The sequence below is a fragment of the Mus musculus genome, chromosome 12, assembly GCF_000001635.26.
Source record: "Mus musculus strain C57BL/6J chromosome 12, GRCm38.p6 C57BL/6J".
NCBI lineage: Eukaryota > Metazoa > Chordata > Mammalia > Rodentia > Muridae > Mus > Mus musculus.
In genome coordinates, this window is record NC_000078.6 from 115,455,842 (window position 1) to 115,470,267 (window position 14,426).

The window sequence follows — 14,426 nt, forward strand, 5'->3', positions numbered from 1 at the left end:
ATGGATAAGAGACTGTGGGAATGGCCAACCAACTGGCCAAGCTTGAAACCCATCCCATGGGCAAGCACCAATCTCTGACACTATTAATGATATCTTGTTATGCTTGCAGATAGGATCTTCTCATAATTATTCTCTGAGTGATTCCACCCTGCAGGTGACTAAAACAGATGCAGAGAGATCCATAGCCAAACACTGGATGGACATATAGGAGTCTTATGGAAGTGTTTGGAAGATTGAGTGATCAGAAGGAGATAGGAACACCAAAGGAAGACCAACAGGATCAACTAACCTGTACATTGGGGGTTTTCAGAGACTAAACCACCCACGAAAGGGCATACAGGGTCTGGAATTAGAACCCCTGATCTTATGAAGAAGATGTGCAGTTCAGTCTTCCTGTGAATCCCCCAATAACTAGAGTGGGTGATATCCCTCAAGCTGTTGCCCTCCTTTGGATCCTGTTCCTCTAACTTGTCTGCCTTATCTGGCCACATTGGAAGAGAATGTCCCTAGTAATGCTGACACCTGATGTGTCAAGATAGTGGGATACATAGGGAGGCAAGGGCTCCACCCTCTCAGAGGAAACAGAGATAGGGAGATAATGTGTAAGAGAGGAACCAGATGATGTAAAATGAATAAGCTAAATAATTAATGAAAATTAACCTGAAACCTAGAAATTTAGTGTTCCAAATTGACCTCAGTAAGATGAAAATATGCAAGAATATAAATAATAACAAATGCATATGGATACAGAAAAAATAGTAATCTTTGCTTGCTTTTAATATTACTAGTGTAGTGACTTTGGAAATCAGTTTGAAAATGTCAGTAAAATAGTGAAAAACAAAACAAAACAAAATAAGAACAATGGTGCTATGTATCAGCGCCATCCCTCCCAATCATGTACTCAAGTGACTACATATATTATTACACAATATTATACATGAATTGCACATTCGTGTTTATTGCTGCTCCATTAACAGCAGCTGAGAAATGGAATCCACCTAGATTTGTAACAAAAGACAAGTAGATATTTATAATGTGGGATGTATAGGCAATGGAATACTATAAAAAGTATTGAGTGGAACTAAAAAAAGATAAGCTGAGTGGGGTCAACTGAGTTCATATAACAAATGCTTCATTTTACCTTTCGTATAGTTTGTTTATTTGACTATTTTAATTGGGTGTTGAATTTGTAGACGATGAGAGAATAACATGTATATAATGTAGATGTATATATGAGCATATACATCTACAGATAGATATAGATAGAGATAGAGATAGAGATAGAAAGAGAGATAGAGAGATAGAGAGAGAGAGAGAGAGATAAAGATAGAGATAGATAGAGAGAGAGAGAGAGAGAGAGAGAGAGAGAGAGAGAGAGAGAGAGAGAGAGATAGGTATATAATTACCTAAGTATTTTTTTAATGTGGGTCTTGACCATTACTGTGAATTTTAATGTGTTCTTGACTCTTTGCCTGTTCTTGGGTATTTTTCTTCTTTTTTGGTTTTCGTGTCCAAATACAACATAATATGTATTCCTTTATTTTGCTATATTTTAGTTTCTCAAGTTTCGTTGTTATCTTTTAGAAGCTGGTTCATTTCTACTGAGAGATAGAAAGTGAGTATATCCACAGGGGTGCAGGGAGGCAGGGAGGAATTCTGAGGAGTAGGAAGGAACCAAAATATATTCAGAATATATATTGTATGACAAAAGAATCTCTTTTCAATAAAAGGGAAAACTAAAAATGAAAGTGAAGAAGAGGATGAAGAGGAAGAAGGGAAAAGTGAAGGAGGAGAAGGAAGAAGAAGAACAAAGAAGAAGAAGAAGGAGGAGGAGGAGGAGGAGGAGGAAGAGGAGGAGGAGAGGAAGAAGGGGAAGGAGAATGGGAAGAAGGGGAAGAAGGGGAAGAAGGGGAAGAAGGGGAAGAAGGGGGAGAAGGGGGAGAAGGGGGAGAAGGGGAAGGAAACACTAGGGTCCTAATAATTAAAGGAGATGATGAAATAAAACAGAGATAAAAAGAATTCATATAGATGAGGCAGAATGTTTTAAATGTGAAGTGGTGTTGGTAAATGGAGAATAAGGCAATGGTGTAGTATAAATCAAAGTTAAGTGTTATGAGTAAGGTAAGATGAAATCTAGGATCATTCAATGTTGGGATACTAGGAGTAAAGGACAGAGCATTATTAAGTAAAAAGGGACAAAAGTTATAATTTTAATTCTATGGCAAACTGTTGATAAATAATGAAGAGTGAATATTTGGCTAGTATATATTTGGGAATATCTATGTGTTAATGCAATAATTTTATGTTCAGGTTAATATAGAATTTATAGATCTGCTGATACAGTATTTTTATCAAAAATGATAAATTCAAAGAAAATCTATGAAAAAGTTGTGATATGCAGCTAAGACTTGGAGTTTTCTTATTAGCATTGTTCCAGTGATCTGCAGTGGGTCATAATTTAGGGTGATGTGAGATACATGTTTGCAGAAAGCCGAGTAGAAAGAACAGGGATGAACTTTGTGTTTTATTTTGACTTAGGTATATTTGAACAGAGGTACCTACATGTGTAGACAGTGTAGATCCCAGAAGACACGGGTTATTAATTGAACATGTCAGTGCCAGTCACAGGATAACTCAATGTGAGTTAATGATCAGAGAGTCCTCATAGGTGCCACAAAAGTATAAAGTATTTTAGTTTGTCTAGGTTACATAATAACGCCATAATGAACCTCTTTTCTGAGAAAGAATTTAAACACTGGATAGATTTTAAGAGCCAAAGGAATGGCATGACTCCAGGGAAACTATCTTCCAGATATAACAGGACTCATGCACATATGAACTTAAAGAGACTGAGACTGCGTACACAGGGTATGCACAGACTCAAACCAAATGAAGACCCTGTGAGAGAAGGACAGGGCCACAAGTTCTCACCTCTAAAGAAGTTTCTGAAACTGAACCTCACAGGCAAAGGAAAAATTTGTTTTCTCCAATGGAGCATCATTGGGCTTATTAACCACACTTAAGGACAGACACATGTCCAGGAACAAAAGGTCAACAAAAATGAACTCATCTATATTGTTGTACATATTTATTCTCATGTCAATTTGTGCATTTTTCAACTTTTCTTTTTCTATATGTTTGCATAGTGCAGTTTTATGAGTTTTCTTTTGTATTTGAGAGTTTGTGTGTGTGTGTGTGTGTGTGTGCATGTGGGTATTTATTATTAATTGAAATGTTTTTGATCCGTCTTTAATTTTTTACATTATTTTTCCTTTCTCCAGAGAGAAAAAAAGGCTGTGTTGTTGAGTTTATGAGAAAGGAGCTGTCATAAGTTTGGGGAAGGGATCAGGGATATGAATAAATTGTATGTATTTTTTTCAAAAAATATATAAGAATATACAAAGAAAATATAAATTATTGATGAGCTTAACAAGGAATCTTCACTGACTTTGAGCACAAAATCATTATTTGTCAATCACAATTAGTACAAATCAGTTATTAAACTCAAAAAAGGAAATCACAGAGGATACACAGCTGACCCTTAGAAGCTGAAACATTTTTGAACTTAGGGCTGAAATATGACTGAATTAACAATAATGGATGTATATTTAATGCAAAAAAAAAACTGCTTAGAGAAAAGCAAAGCAACTAACCAGGTGAAATCTCAGAATCTTAGAGATCTGCAATGAGAATCACAGGAGAACTGCAGCAACTCTCGGAGACTATGCCACCAACCAAAGAACACATATGAGCTAGACTGAAACCCCTAGCACATATGTAGTAAAGGGCTGCCTTGTCTGGAACCAATGGTACTGGATGAACCTAATTCTGCATTGATGCAATGACCTAGGAAAGCAGGAGACAGGAGGAGTGAGAAGGTGGGAGGGAGCTCCCACTTTGAGGCAAAAGGAAGAGAGTATAAGGTGAAGAACTCTTGGATAGAGGACTCAGCATAGGGCCAACATTTCAAATATAAGCATATGAATTTTTTTTTGAAGAAGGATATTGGAGAGATCTTATACTAGAAACCTAAATATACACCTTAAAGATTTGGGCAGAATAAAAAGCAAGAACACTCAAGAGAAGCATACAGCACAAAATAATCAAATACAGGACAGAAACAATCCAAAAGAAAAGGAACAATAAAACAGTCAAGCGAATCACAAGCAGGTTATGTGAGAAAATCAACAAGACAGACAAAACTTAAGCCAAATTAATGAAAAGACAGACAGACAGTATCCAGACGAAAACATCAGAAATGACAAAGGATATAGGACAACAAACATTGAGGAAATTGACAGAATTTTAAGTGTTACTTCAAATGTGAATATTACACAAAATTAAGAATATAAACAAACATTTACCTAAACCTGAATGAAGAGCAGATCGTCCTGCCTGACCCACTGTGACAACTCAGCCTTCCAGGCTCAGATGAGGTCTGCTCTAAAAGGCCATAAAAGAGTAAAAGAATGAAAGAAAATGGTACCAAGAAACAAGCTGTAGCAGCCATTCTAATATCAACTAAAATCAACTATCAACCAAAAGTTATCATAAAGGATAAGGAATGAAAACTCATACTCATCAAAGGAAAAATCTACCAGGATGAACTCTCAATTCTAAACCTGTTATATTCTAAGAGCCTAGTACTTCTGTGGGACTACACAAGCAGAGTAATCAAAGCATGGAGATGTCACATAAGACTTAATGCTGAAAGGACGTTTTGTTTACCCAGAAGTTGGTGGGCTTTTACAGGTCAAATTCATATTATTATTTATATCTATCTAATCCAATGGAAGTTCTAGTGTTTCTAAAACCCCATGGATATTTTTACCATGCCTAATCAGAGTTTCTTTTTTTATTGCTTTATTACAAATGAAATATGTCAACAGAGATGGTCACAGGTGAGGAAGGTGATTGACAAGGTATGGCATACTCTAAGAGCATCCTAAATCAATATCATATGATTAATCGATGTCCATTTGCAAAGTGGACAAAAGCACTACAGGACTCTAAGGAACACACACAAAAACGGAGTATCTAAATGGCTGTATCTGAGCAAGTCTACAAGCAAACCTTCTCTGAGTCTCCTAAGTCCCAGGGCAGTTTGCTACTCATCCAGGGTTTCTGACACTCTCAGGATGTGGTTGCAACACTGTGTCTTGCACAGTAATAGACCGCAGAGTCCTCAGATGTCAGGCTGCTGAGCTGCATGTAGGCTGTGCTGGAGGGTTTGTCTACAGTCAGTGTGGCCTTGCTCTTGAACTTCTCATTGTACTTAGTACCACCACTATTAGGATCAATCCTTCCAATCCACTCAAGGCCTCGTCCAGGCCTCTGCTTCACCCAGTGCATCCAGTAGCTGGTGAAGGTGTAGCCAGAAGCCTTGCTGGACAGCTTCACTGAAGCCCCAGGCTTCACAAGCTCAGCCCCAGGCTGCTGCAGTTGGACCTGGAAGTGGACACCTGTGGAGAGAAAGGCAAAGTGGATGTCATTGTCACACATGTATATGGCCAGACCTCAAGCCTGCTACTGTGAGCCCCTTACCTGTAGCTGTTGCTGCCAAGAAGAGCATGATACAGCTCCATCCCATGGTGAGGTCCTGTGTGCTCAGTAACTGTAAAGAGAACAGTGATCTCATGTTTTTTGTATCGTGTAGACAACCCTATATTTACCACTGTAGACACACAGGATTTGCATATTCATGAGCAGGATACATATTAGATAAGCACCTACTCCTGCTGGAGAAGAAGGGACATCTGGGTCAGGAATCAGGATGCTGAAGCCCAAGTCCTCATCTTGTTTGTGGAAATTCATCCCATACCTCATCCCTGAACCTTGTGCTGAGGCTATGGATGTAACATTATAGCCTGTGCACTAAAAAGATTTGCAGCTTGAGACAATGGCCCCACTTGTGACATCGTTGACAGATGGATTTACAGGTGGTTACAAGGATGGCAATAGTGGTGGGGAATTTCAAAAATAGCTAACTTATTAGAAGTCACAGCCTCCTTTCAATACATACAATTAACATTTGCCTTTCCAATATCTTATACATTAGAAAAATCACCCAAATGACGAAAACAAAACATACCTCAGAAACATTTACACATGATTGATTATTGCAGCATTATCAGAAGAAATAAATTATGTATATGTATGGGTCAACAGAAGATTGCATCAAGAAGTCATGAATATATGTGATATACATTATGAGATATATATATATATATATGTCTTTGAAGTGTTTAACAAAGAATCTTCACTGTGTTTGAACATGGAAACATTACATATCAATCACAATATGTACATGTAAGTTAAGATAGAAAACAACAGAAGACACAGAGTCCCCTCCACATACACAGCACCTCTCTGCTGACAATTCTTGGCCCCATTGTGCCCCCTGCTGGTCCAGAACTCACCTGCAAGGAGATTTCTCATAAAGATGCCCAGTCTGACTTGAGTTGTATGAGTTGTAAAGAGTGTGCTTACTTGGTTCAGCCTCGGGAAAAATGGCTCTTTTTTATCTGGAGATGACTGGTGTCTCAGTGTCTGAATTTAAGTTGTTTCTACATTATCCTTGATAATTCTTCCAAAGTCATCCTCTTTCCTAGTGGCAGTTGAAAACAACTCTAGTAGTTCCAATTTGTAATAAGGTCTAAACAAGAGAGATCAGGGTCTGTTGCTTTCATCAGGCTGTACCTTTCACCAGAGCAGATGAGGGCAGCAGTACAATGAGGAGTCTTGAGCTCTTATATATTGCCCCATGAATCCATGTAGGAATTACTGGAGTAGTCACATACAAAAAAATGAGGAAGAACCACTGTGGTACTCACAGGTAAGTTAACAGCCCAAAAGAAATTCACGTTGACAAGGAAGCAGAAAACAAGCAACTGTATTCTTCAACTCAGTCTGTTTCTCAACTTGTATGTGCATCCATTTAATGGGGTGAGGGTAGAGAGGAAATCCCCATGATGGAGAACCTAATGGGCAGAGAATTTCTGTACTTATAAAGCATTATCTCTACCAGAATAGCTTTCCAATCCAGAGTCCTCTTATTTCTGAGCAAGGCATGTAATAGTAAAGCTGTTTAGAAGTTGATGTATCACAAATGGAGGATAGATTTGGAGTGTTAACTGAGGATTGAGAGAAACCAATCACACTGTTTAGGACTAGGTGTACATATGTACTTAACTATCTAAAGTATATTTAAACATATTAAAAATACATATTATGTGAATTAAGAATATCCATATATATTGTACTTTAACTTCTGTTTCATGAATTAGATGTACATAATATTGCATGATAGAAGGAACACCAGTAGAATGCATTTTCTAGCTTCCATTCCTGATCAGAGTTCATGTGATAGCCTATAAATTGTCAGTTTACATGGCAGCATCCTCTGAGCATCAGGGACTTCTTCTGTACAGGAAGATTTATCCCTACAATCCAGGGATCTAGATGGTTTTATCTTGGCATTTCATAACCCTGAGGTGCTGGGTAATGTCTATAATGCTTTACCTCATACTCTAGCTTACGTGATGCTGATGGCTCTCATAGGTTGCAATACACTGGAGTGCATGCCTACTTAAGTAGTATGGATATACGTAGATATGATCCTCATATAATATCCTCAATTCACAAATGTCCAAATTCTGTAAGATTGTAAATAACATGAGTTTATTCTACCAAGTTTGACTTATATGAAGATCAAAACACTTGCTGCTCTGGTACAATATCTCTGTAGGAACTTTCCTTGACTAAGGGACACATGGATTTGTACCATTTTTTTTCTATTTTTCTACTTTCAATATTAATGATTTTCCCATCTCCTCTAGTTGACCTTTCTTTTCGTTGATCACAAACCCCTAGCAGTTCCTTTTGGAACTGTCTATAGTTGATGATTCTTAACACGACTTAAGGGTCTGTGCACTAGTTTTACTATTTGAGGTCCCTTTGCAGAGACGATTGTGTCTGGAAAATGGCTCACATCTTCTCACTCTGATTCCTTCAAAAACTGATACACCATGGTGTCCTCAATGGTCAGAAATATATTATGCATTAATATCTACTTTCCAAATGTTTTAGGGAATCTCTGGAATATTCATTCAGTAACTTACCTCTGACATAAATTACTGAAGGACTTAGCCAATTAAGCTTTCCTTACCAGACACTCTCCCTGCAAAAGGAATTTAACCTCAGTCCTGTCCTGAGAAATAAGGAATGGCTTTTCTCATCCATTTTCAGCCATAACACATATATACAATGGAGTACTACTCAGCTATTAAAACGATGAATTCATGAAATTCTTAGGCAAATGGATGGATCTAGAAAATATCATCCTGAGTGAGGTAACACAATAACAAAAGAACACACATGATATGTATTCTATGATAAGTGTATATTAACCCAGAATCTCAAAATACCCATTATACAATTCACAGACTACATGAAGCTCAAGAAGATAGAAGACCACTGCGTGGATACTTGGATCTTTCTTAGAAGGTATGTCAAAACAACCATGTGAGGAGATACAAATACAAAGTTTGAAGAAGAACCTGAATGAAAGCTCACCCAGTGACTGCCTCACCAGTGGCTCTATCCCATATACAGTTACCAAAACCAGATACTATTATGGATGCTAACAAGTGCTTACTGACAAGAACCTGATATAACTGTCTCCTGAGAGGCTCTACCCATGCCTGAAAAATACAAAAATGTAGGCTCACAACTATCCACTGGACTGAGCACAGGATCCCCAATGGAGGAGCTAGAGAAAGGACCAAGGAGCTGTACAGATTTACAGCCCCACAGGAGGAACATCAATATGAACAAATCAGTATGCCCAGAACTCCCAGGGAATAAACCATCAACCACAGAGTACACAATAGGGACTCAAGACTTCAGCTGCATATGTAGCAGAGAATGACCTTGTGGAACATCAATGAGAGGGGATGCCCTTGGCCTTGTGAAGTCTCAATGTCCCAGTCTAGGGGAATGCCAGAACAGGAAAGCAGGAGTTAGTGGATTCATGAGCATTGGAGGAGGGATGAGATGGGGAGTGGGTTCTGAGTGGAAATGGGGAAAGTGAGGAAACCCTACACCCCTACAGGAGGCCATGCATCTGACTCATCAGATATAAAAATTGTGACATGTACAGGACATATGGCAGCAGTAAATAGAGAAGTAATACTACACCAAGTGTGATAGCAACAGTGATGCTGTATTGTAGGAGTTCAGGCTAAGAAAGAAACAACCCACCAAATGTCCAAGGAGATCTCAAACTGCTTAAGCTGCATAAAAATGTAGAGGCTCTGATCTTTCTAACTTAATAACCTCCTGATGTAATTTTAATAAGTCTAAAGATAAATTCGCATGATTCCAAACACCTTGCATGTGGGATTGCACATTCTCTGAACTTTATATAGTATCATTAATATTTTTTGACATGGGACAAATCCATTAATAATTAGCATGATATCCAAATATAATTTGCATTTTAATGCCTTTATTTCTTCCCTGAGGAAGTTAACCACCGCAAGTAGGTCATCTAATTTCTATGGCACTTATAATCTGTATCTTCCTAAGTATGCAATGCCATGGAAAGGTTTCTGGATAAATAATTTAAAAAATGAGCTGATTGAACACTTTGGGATAGGGTAATAGCAGCTGTAGTAGCACTGGGTATTAAAACAATCAAAGCTACAACACCTGCCATAATAAACCAGTCATGCATTTAGGCCTGGCCAACACCCTTGTTAACTCTTCAATTACCTGTAAACCCTTGTCATCAAACCAATCTTCAGTAATATTTGCAGGAATCATCACAAAAGGAGGTTGTTGTAAAAACTATTACAGAATGATTAGAATAAGCTTTAAAACACAATTAGTCAAATTACAGCCAACACAAGAACACATTAAAAGTATTATTTTCAGATGTTAGAATAATGCTAATATTTCCTAATAACAGGACATAAGGCACGTGAACACATGTTGCAATAGGCCCTTCCATATCAAGCTGGACTTGATCTTTCAGGCTGAGCACTCACATCATCTAAGGCAGCACCCAACTTCCATACATGTCCTGGCTTATCCTGAGCTAGTATCTCGCCAGCAAGAATTCACTTGGACAACTGGATTCTTCCAAGGCAAAGCTTTATTGCTTTATCTGAAGGAAGACCCCAAAACCGGAAAATGGTGCTGCTTATATACCCTCCGTGTGACGTGTCAGCTCCTGATTAGCTGCTCACTCATCACCCCACTACTACGCCCCGGGATGGGCAGTGACTTGGCACGAATTTACTCTTACACCTGCGCACATTACTTGTTTACCAGTTAGGCACAGTGGAGGCTCATGATGGCGATTGCTCATGGCTCTCCACACTGGCTGATAACCTGTGAGTCCATCAGAGTCCAGCACACAAAGCTGATGAGGGGAGGGAAAGTGAGAAGAGGGGACCATAGCTTAACTAGTCATATTAGCCACTCCTCTATATTCCAACCAGTCCAAAATCTTTAAGTAAGTCCTATGGTGCTGAAAAAGCTCAGGCTTATTCCCCACACATCATTTCCAGGGAATTATGATATTTGTCCATTTCCCTCATCTCACAAAGCAGAAAATACGGTGGTGCCTGATATCTCATACCCTCTAGGCCAGTGGGTAAAGTTACTCCAACACCATTTAAAGCATCTTTCATGAGTCAAGATCTTTTCCCTGCAATGTAGTAGGAGATACTCTCAGACATTCAATAGTGTTCTACTTTGGAAAGCATACAGAGACACCAGTTCTGCATTCTTGGTAATCAATTTCTCTACTGATAGTGAAATTTCCTCCAGCAGGCATATCCATCAACTTAGTGTTGTTTACCATTAAAACAACTTCTGGGCCTTCCCGTATGTTTGGACATAAAAGTGGTAAATCAGAGTCATAGGCTCAATACAGCTTCCCTATCATCATTGGCAGAGCAGTCTGTAATCTCAAAATCAGCATCATTCTTTTCCCCAGTGTCAGCATGTTTCACCTTCCACTCTGGCAGATAGCACATTCCTTCAGCATCCTGCAGAAAAAAAAAAAGAAAAAACAATCATGCCTTTTTCTGCATATTAATATCTGATAGGGACCATGCCATATACCTGTAAGTTGGTTCTTACATTTCACCTAGGCATGAATATACTTAGTTGTAGAGTGCCATTAGATACTCAAAGCGTTCCTTGACATCCAAATTTTAAAAATTTAAAATGAAAAGAGCTTGACTTAAATAATTGTGTGAAGTACTCCCGTATAATTCCCCCATTTTTTGTTTTATGTGTAGGGATATGTTATCATGTGCATTTAAATAAGCATATATACATATATTTAAACATAAATACATTCTACATAAATACAGATTATTCACGCATATTGTGTTCTAACTTCGGCTTCACAAATTGGCTACACCTAATGTTGAAGCATAGAAAGAGGGGAATCAATTGAATGCATGTTCTCTTTTCCATAACTGGTCTGAATCCATGTGATATCCTGTGAATTATCAGTTCACATTGCAGCATCCTCAGGAAATCAATGACTTCTGACTATAAAGAAACACTTATACCTGCAATTCAGGGAGCTAAATGGTTTTATCTTGACATTTCAGAACCCCTGATATGCTGGATAATGTCTATAATGCTGTACTTCATACTCCAGTATATTAGATGCTGGTGGCTCACATAAGTTACAGAATTGCATGCCTATTTAAGTAGTGTGGATTTACAGAGACATCCTCCTCTTAAAATATAATCCATTCACAAATATCCAGGCTCCATAAGATTATATATAGATAACATAAGCTTATTCTCCTAAGTTAAACTAATATGAGGAACATAATACTTGCTGATCTGGTGCAAATGTCTATGCAGGAGCTTTCTTTGACTAAATGGACATATTGATTTACACCATTTTCTATTTTCCCCTTTCACAGTGAATGATTTTTCCCTTCTCTTCTGATTGGGCCATATTTTCATTGATCACAAACCAATAGCTGTTCCTTTTGGAAGTGTCTATATTTGATGGCTATGAACACCACCTAAGAGACTGGCCACCATTTACAATACCAAGTTCATTTGAGGATAGGATTGTGTTTGGAAACTGGCTCACTTCTTCTCACTCTGATTCTATTACAAAATGATGCAACATGGTTTTCTCTTTGGTCAGACGCTGCTGCTGTGGGAATTTGAAGCCTAAGACTGAGTGAAATCAAAGCTCTGAACGACCTGGTATGGCACCAAACATCCATTAGCTTAAAAAAACACAGACAGATTCATTTATGAACATATTAATAAGGAACTAGGGTGAATAACAGGATGAGAAAGCTCTTAACCTAAGAGGAAACAGGAAACCACACAGGCAAGAGGAAAACTGTGGCCATACCCTCTTATGATATAATAGGAAGGAACAGAGCTGAACACCAGCCTGAAATACTTTACAGTTGAAAACTGAGGCTGTAACAACGTGCTCTTCGAGCAGAGTAGTATGTGGCAGTATCTGCAGTGTCCACAGTGGTGATCTTGAGGAATACCTGGTTGTTGGAGGTATCCTTGGAGATTGTGAGCCGGCTCTTCAAGGATGGTTTATAGTGCTTGTCCTCATCCCAATAAATGTGTGCCAGCCACTCCAGACCCTTCCCTGAAGGCTGACGAATCCAGCTCACACCCATACCAAAAGTGCTCAGTGAAAACACAGAGAAAGAACAGGTCAGACTGAGGGTCTGGGAGGGCTGCAATATACCAGGGCCAGACTCTTTCAGAGTAACCTGGGATAGGACATCTGTGGAGAAAAAGAAAAAAAGAGAAGGTAATTTTGGAAAAGATGAGGAGAGAAAAGTTCATTTCTTAGGGAACTTTGGCACTCACAGACAGGGACAATCAGCAGTAGGAATGAGGAAGTAAGCCTGTCCATGTCTGCACACTAGGAGGTAAACAGGCCCAGCTTTGGCTTTTCAACCCAAGGTTGGGTGGATACAGGAGAGATTTGCATTCCTGCCTCAGGTGCTGCCTCTGATGATATACTTAAGTTTTAGGACTCAAGAGGTATGAATCTATGATGGGAGATGCAGGAGTCCTCAAGAGAGTTCATTTCTGCTTCCCACAGAGAGGATGTAACACACAAGGCCAGGTTTCTCAGTACACAACTCCTCTGTTGAGTGATGCTGGGATGCAGTAGATTTGAGAGAGACCCTCACTCTCTAACACAAAGGGCCCAGACTCTGTTCACTCATGTAAGAATCACTTCCATATGATTTCCATGGAGGACAGATGAGACTCAAAGGGGAGATTTTACTCCTACCTTGATGATATTCTGTGTGTGTCTTACCACTATTTCTTTTTCCACAAAATTGATACAGTAATTGTATACTTCTTGCATAATGTAAGGGTATATACCATTCTAGGCTGGCAATTTTAAATACTATAATTCCCTGAAAGAGAGTAATTTAATTGACTTTATTGATGTGTCAAATTCCTGGCTCACATATTTGAGATTTCCATTTATTCAACAATCAGTAGCTTCACCATTATATTAACCTGTATTTGTGACAACTTTAAAATCAGCAGGAGAAAGCACAAACTCTAAACATGGAGAAAATTATTCAATTCTCTCAGTTGCTGATGATCTTGGAAGGAGGCACAGTTGTCAGAAGATTCTGGAAGGCACAGCACACAACTGTACAGTATTTTTTCAATGCCTTAGGAAATGTTAAAACACAATTATTCCTCTTTATTCTTATCAGTATTGAGGTATTAGAACTTAGAGAGAATAAGGTTTGCCAAACTTTGATAAGTTTATGCAGTGGTTGGTTGGCGTGATTGAATATATGGAAAACATGCTTGAGTAGATGACTGATTTCATTAAAGAAGTCTACACCAAAATCAATCAAGTTCCTTTAATGAATAAAACATCTTCATATTTTCAGATGTTTGAAAGATCAAAATATCAAGGTATGTCCAAACAATAAATTAACATCTTAGTACAAAGTTTTATAACACAAGAAATAGAAAACAATCCCAGAATGCTGATTAATGTCTAAAGACCTGAACCCTTAGGGTAAGGTTACAATAAGACCTGCACTAACAATTGGGTTCCTTTTCCAGGGGGTTGTCAATGTTAACATGGCTTTTTATCTACTAGTAAATTATGTATCTTGAAATAGAAGAATTTCTGACAGTGTCTCCATGAGACTCAAAGATCATCATGTACATCCTCATCAGGGAGGAGGAAGGGCCCACAGAAGGCAAAGATTTTGAAATGTATGACACAGAGACTAAGTAGCCAGCTTTGGATGAAGGGACCAGAGTGCCAGAAAAACAAGTATTGCCGGTTCCTGAATATTAGAAAGTAAAACAAGAGACTCTTCAAAAGACTGACTATCATATCTAATCAGGATCACAGATGT

General features: G+C 38.4%; 2 gene segments (V, D, J or C) and 1 further gene; all 3 read right to left on the reverse strand.

Annotated features, from left to right (window-relative positions):
- Igh (immunoglobulin heavy chain complex) overlaps nt 1-14,426 on the reverse strand; it is a 2,751,187-nt gene that overhangs the window by 2,197,074 nt on the left and 539,687 nt on the right.
- Ighv1-62-3 (immunoglobulin heavy variable 1-62-3) lies at nt 5,158-5,590 on the reverse strand. The segment is given in 2 exon segments: nt 5,158-5,462; nt 5,545-5,590. Coding segments are annotated over 2 exon segments (351 nt in total).
- Nucleotides 12,490-12,791, reverse strand: Ighv8-9 (immunoglobulin heavy variable V8-9). The segment is given in 1 exon segment: nt 12,490-12,791. A coding segment is annotated over 1 exon segment (302 nt).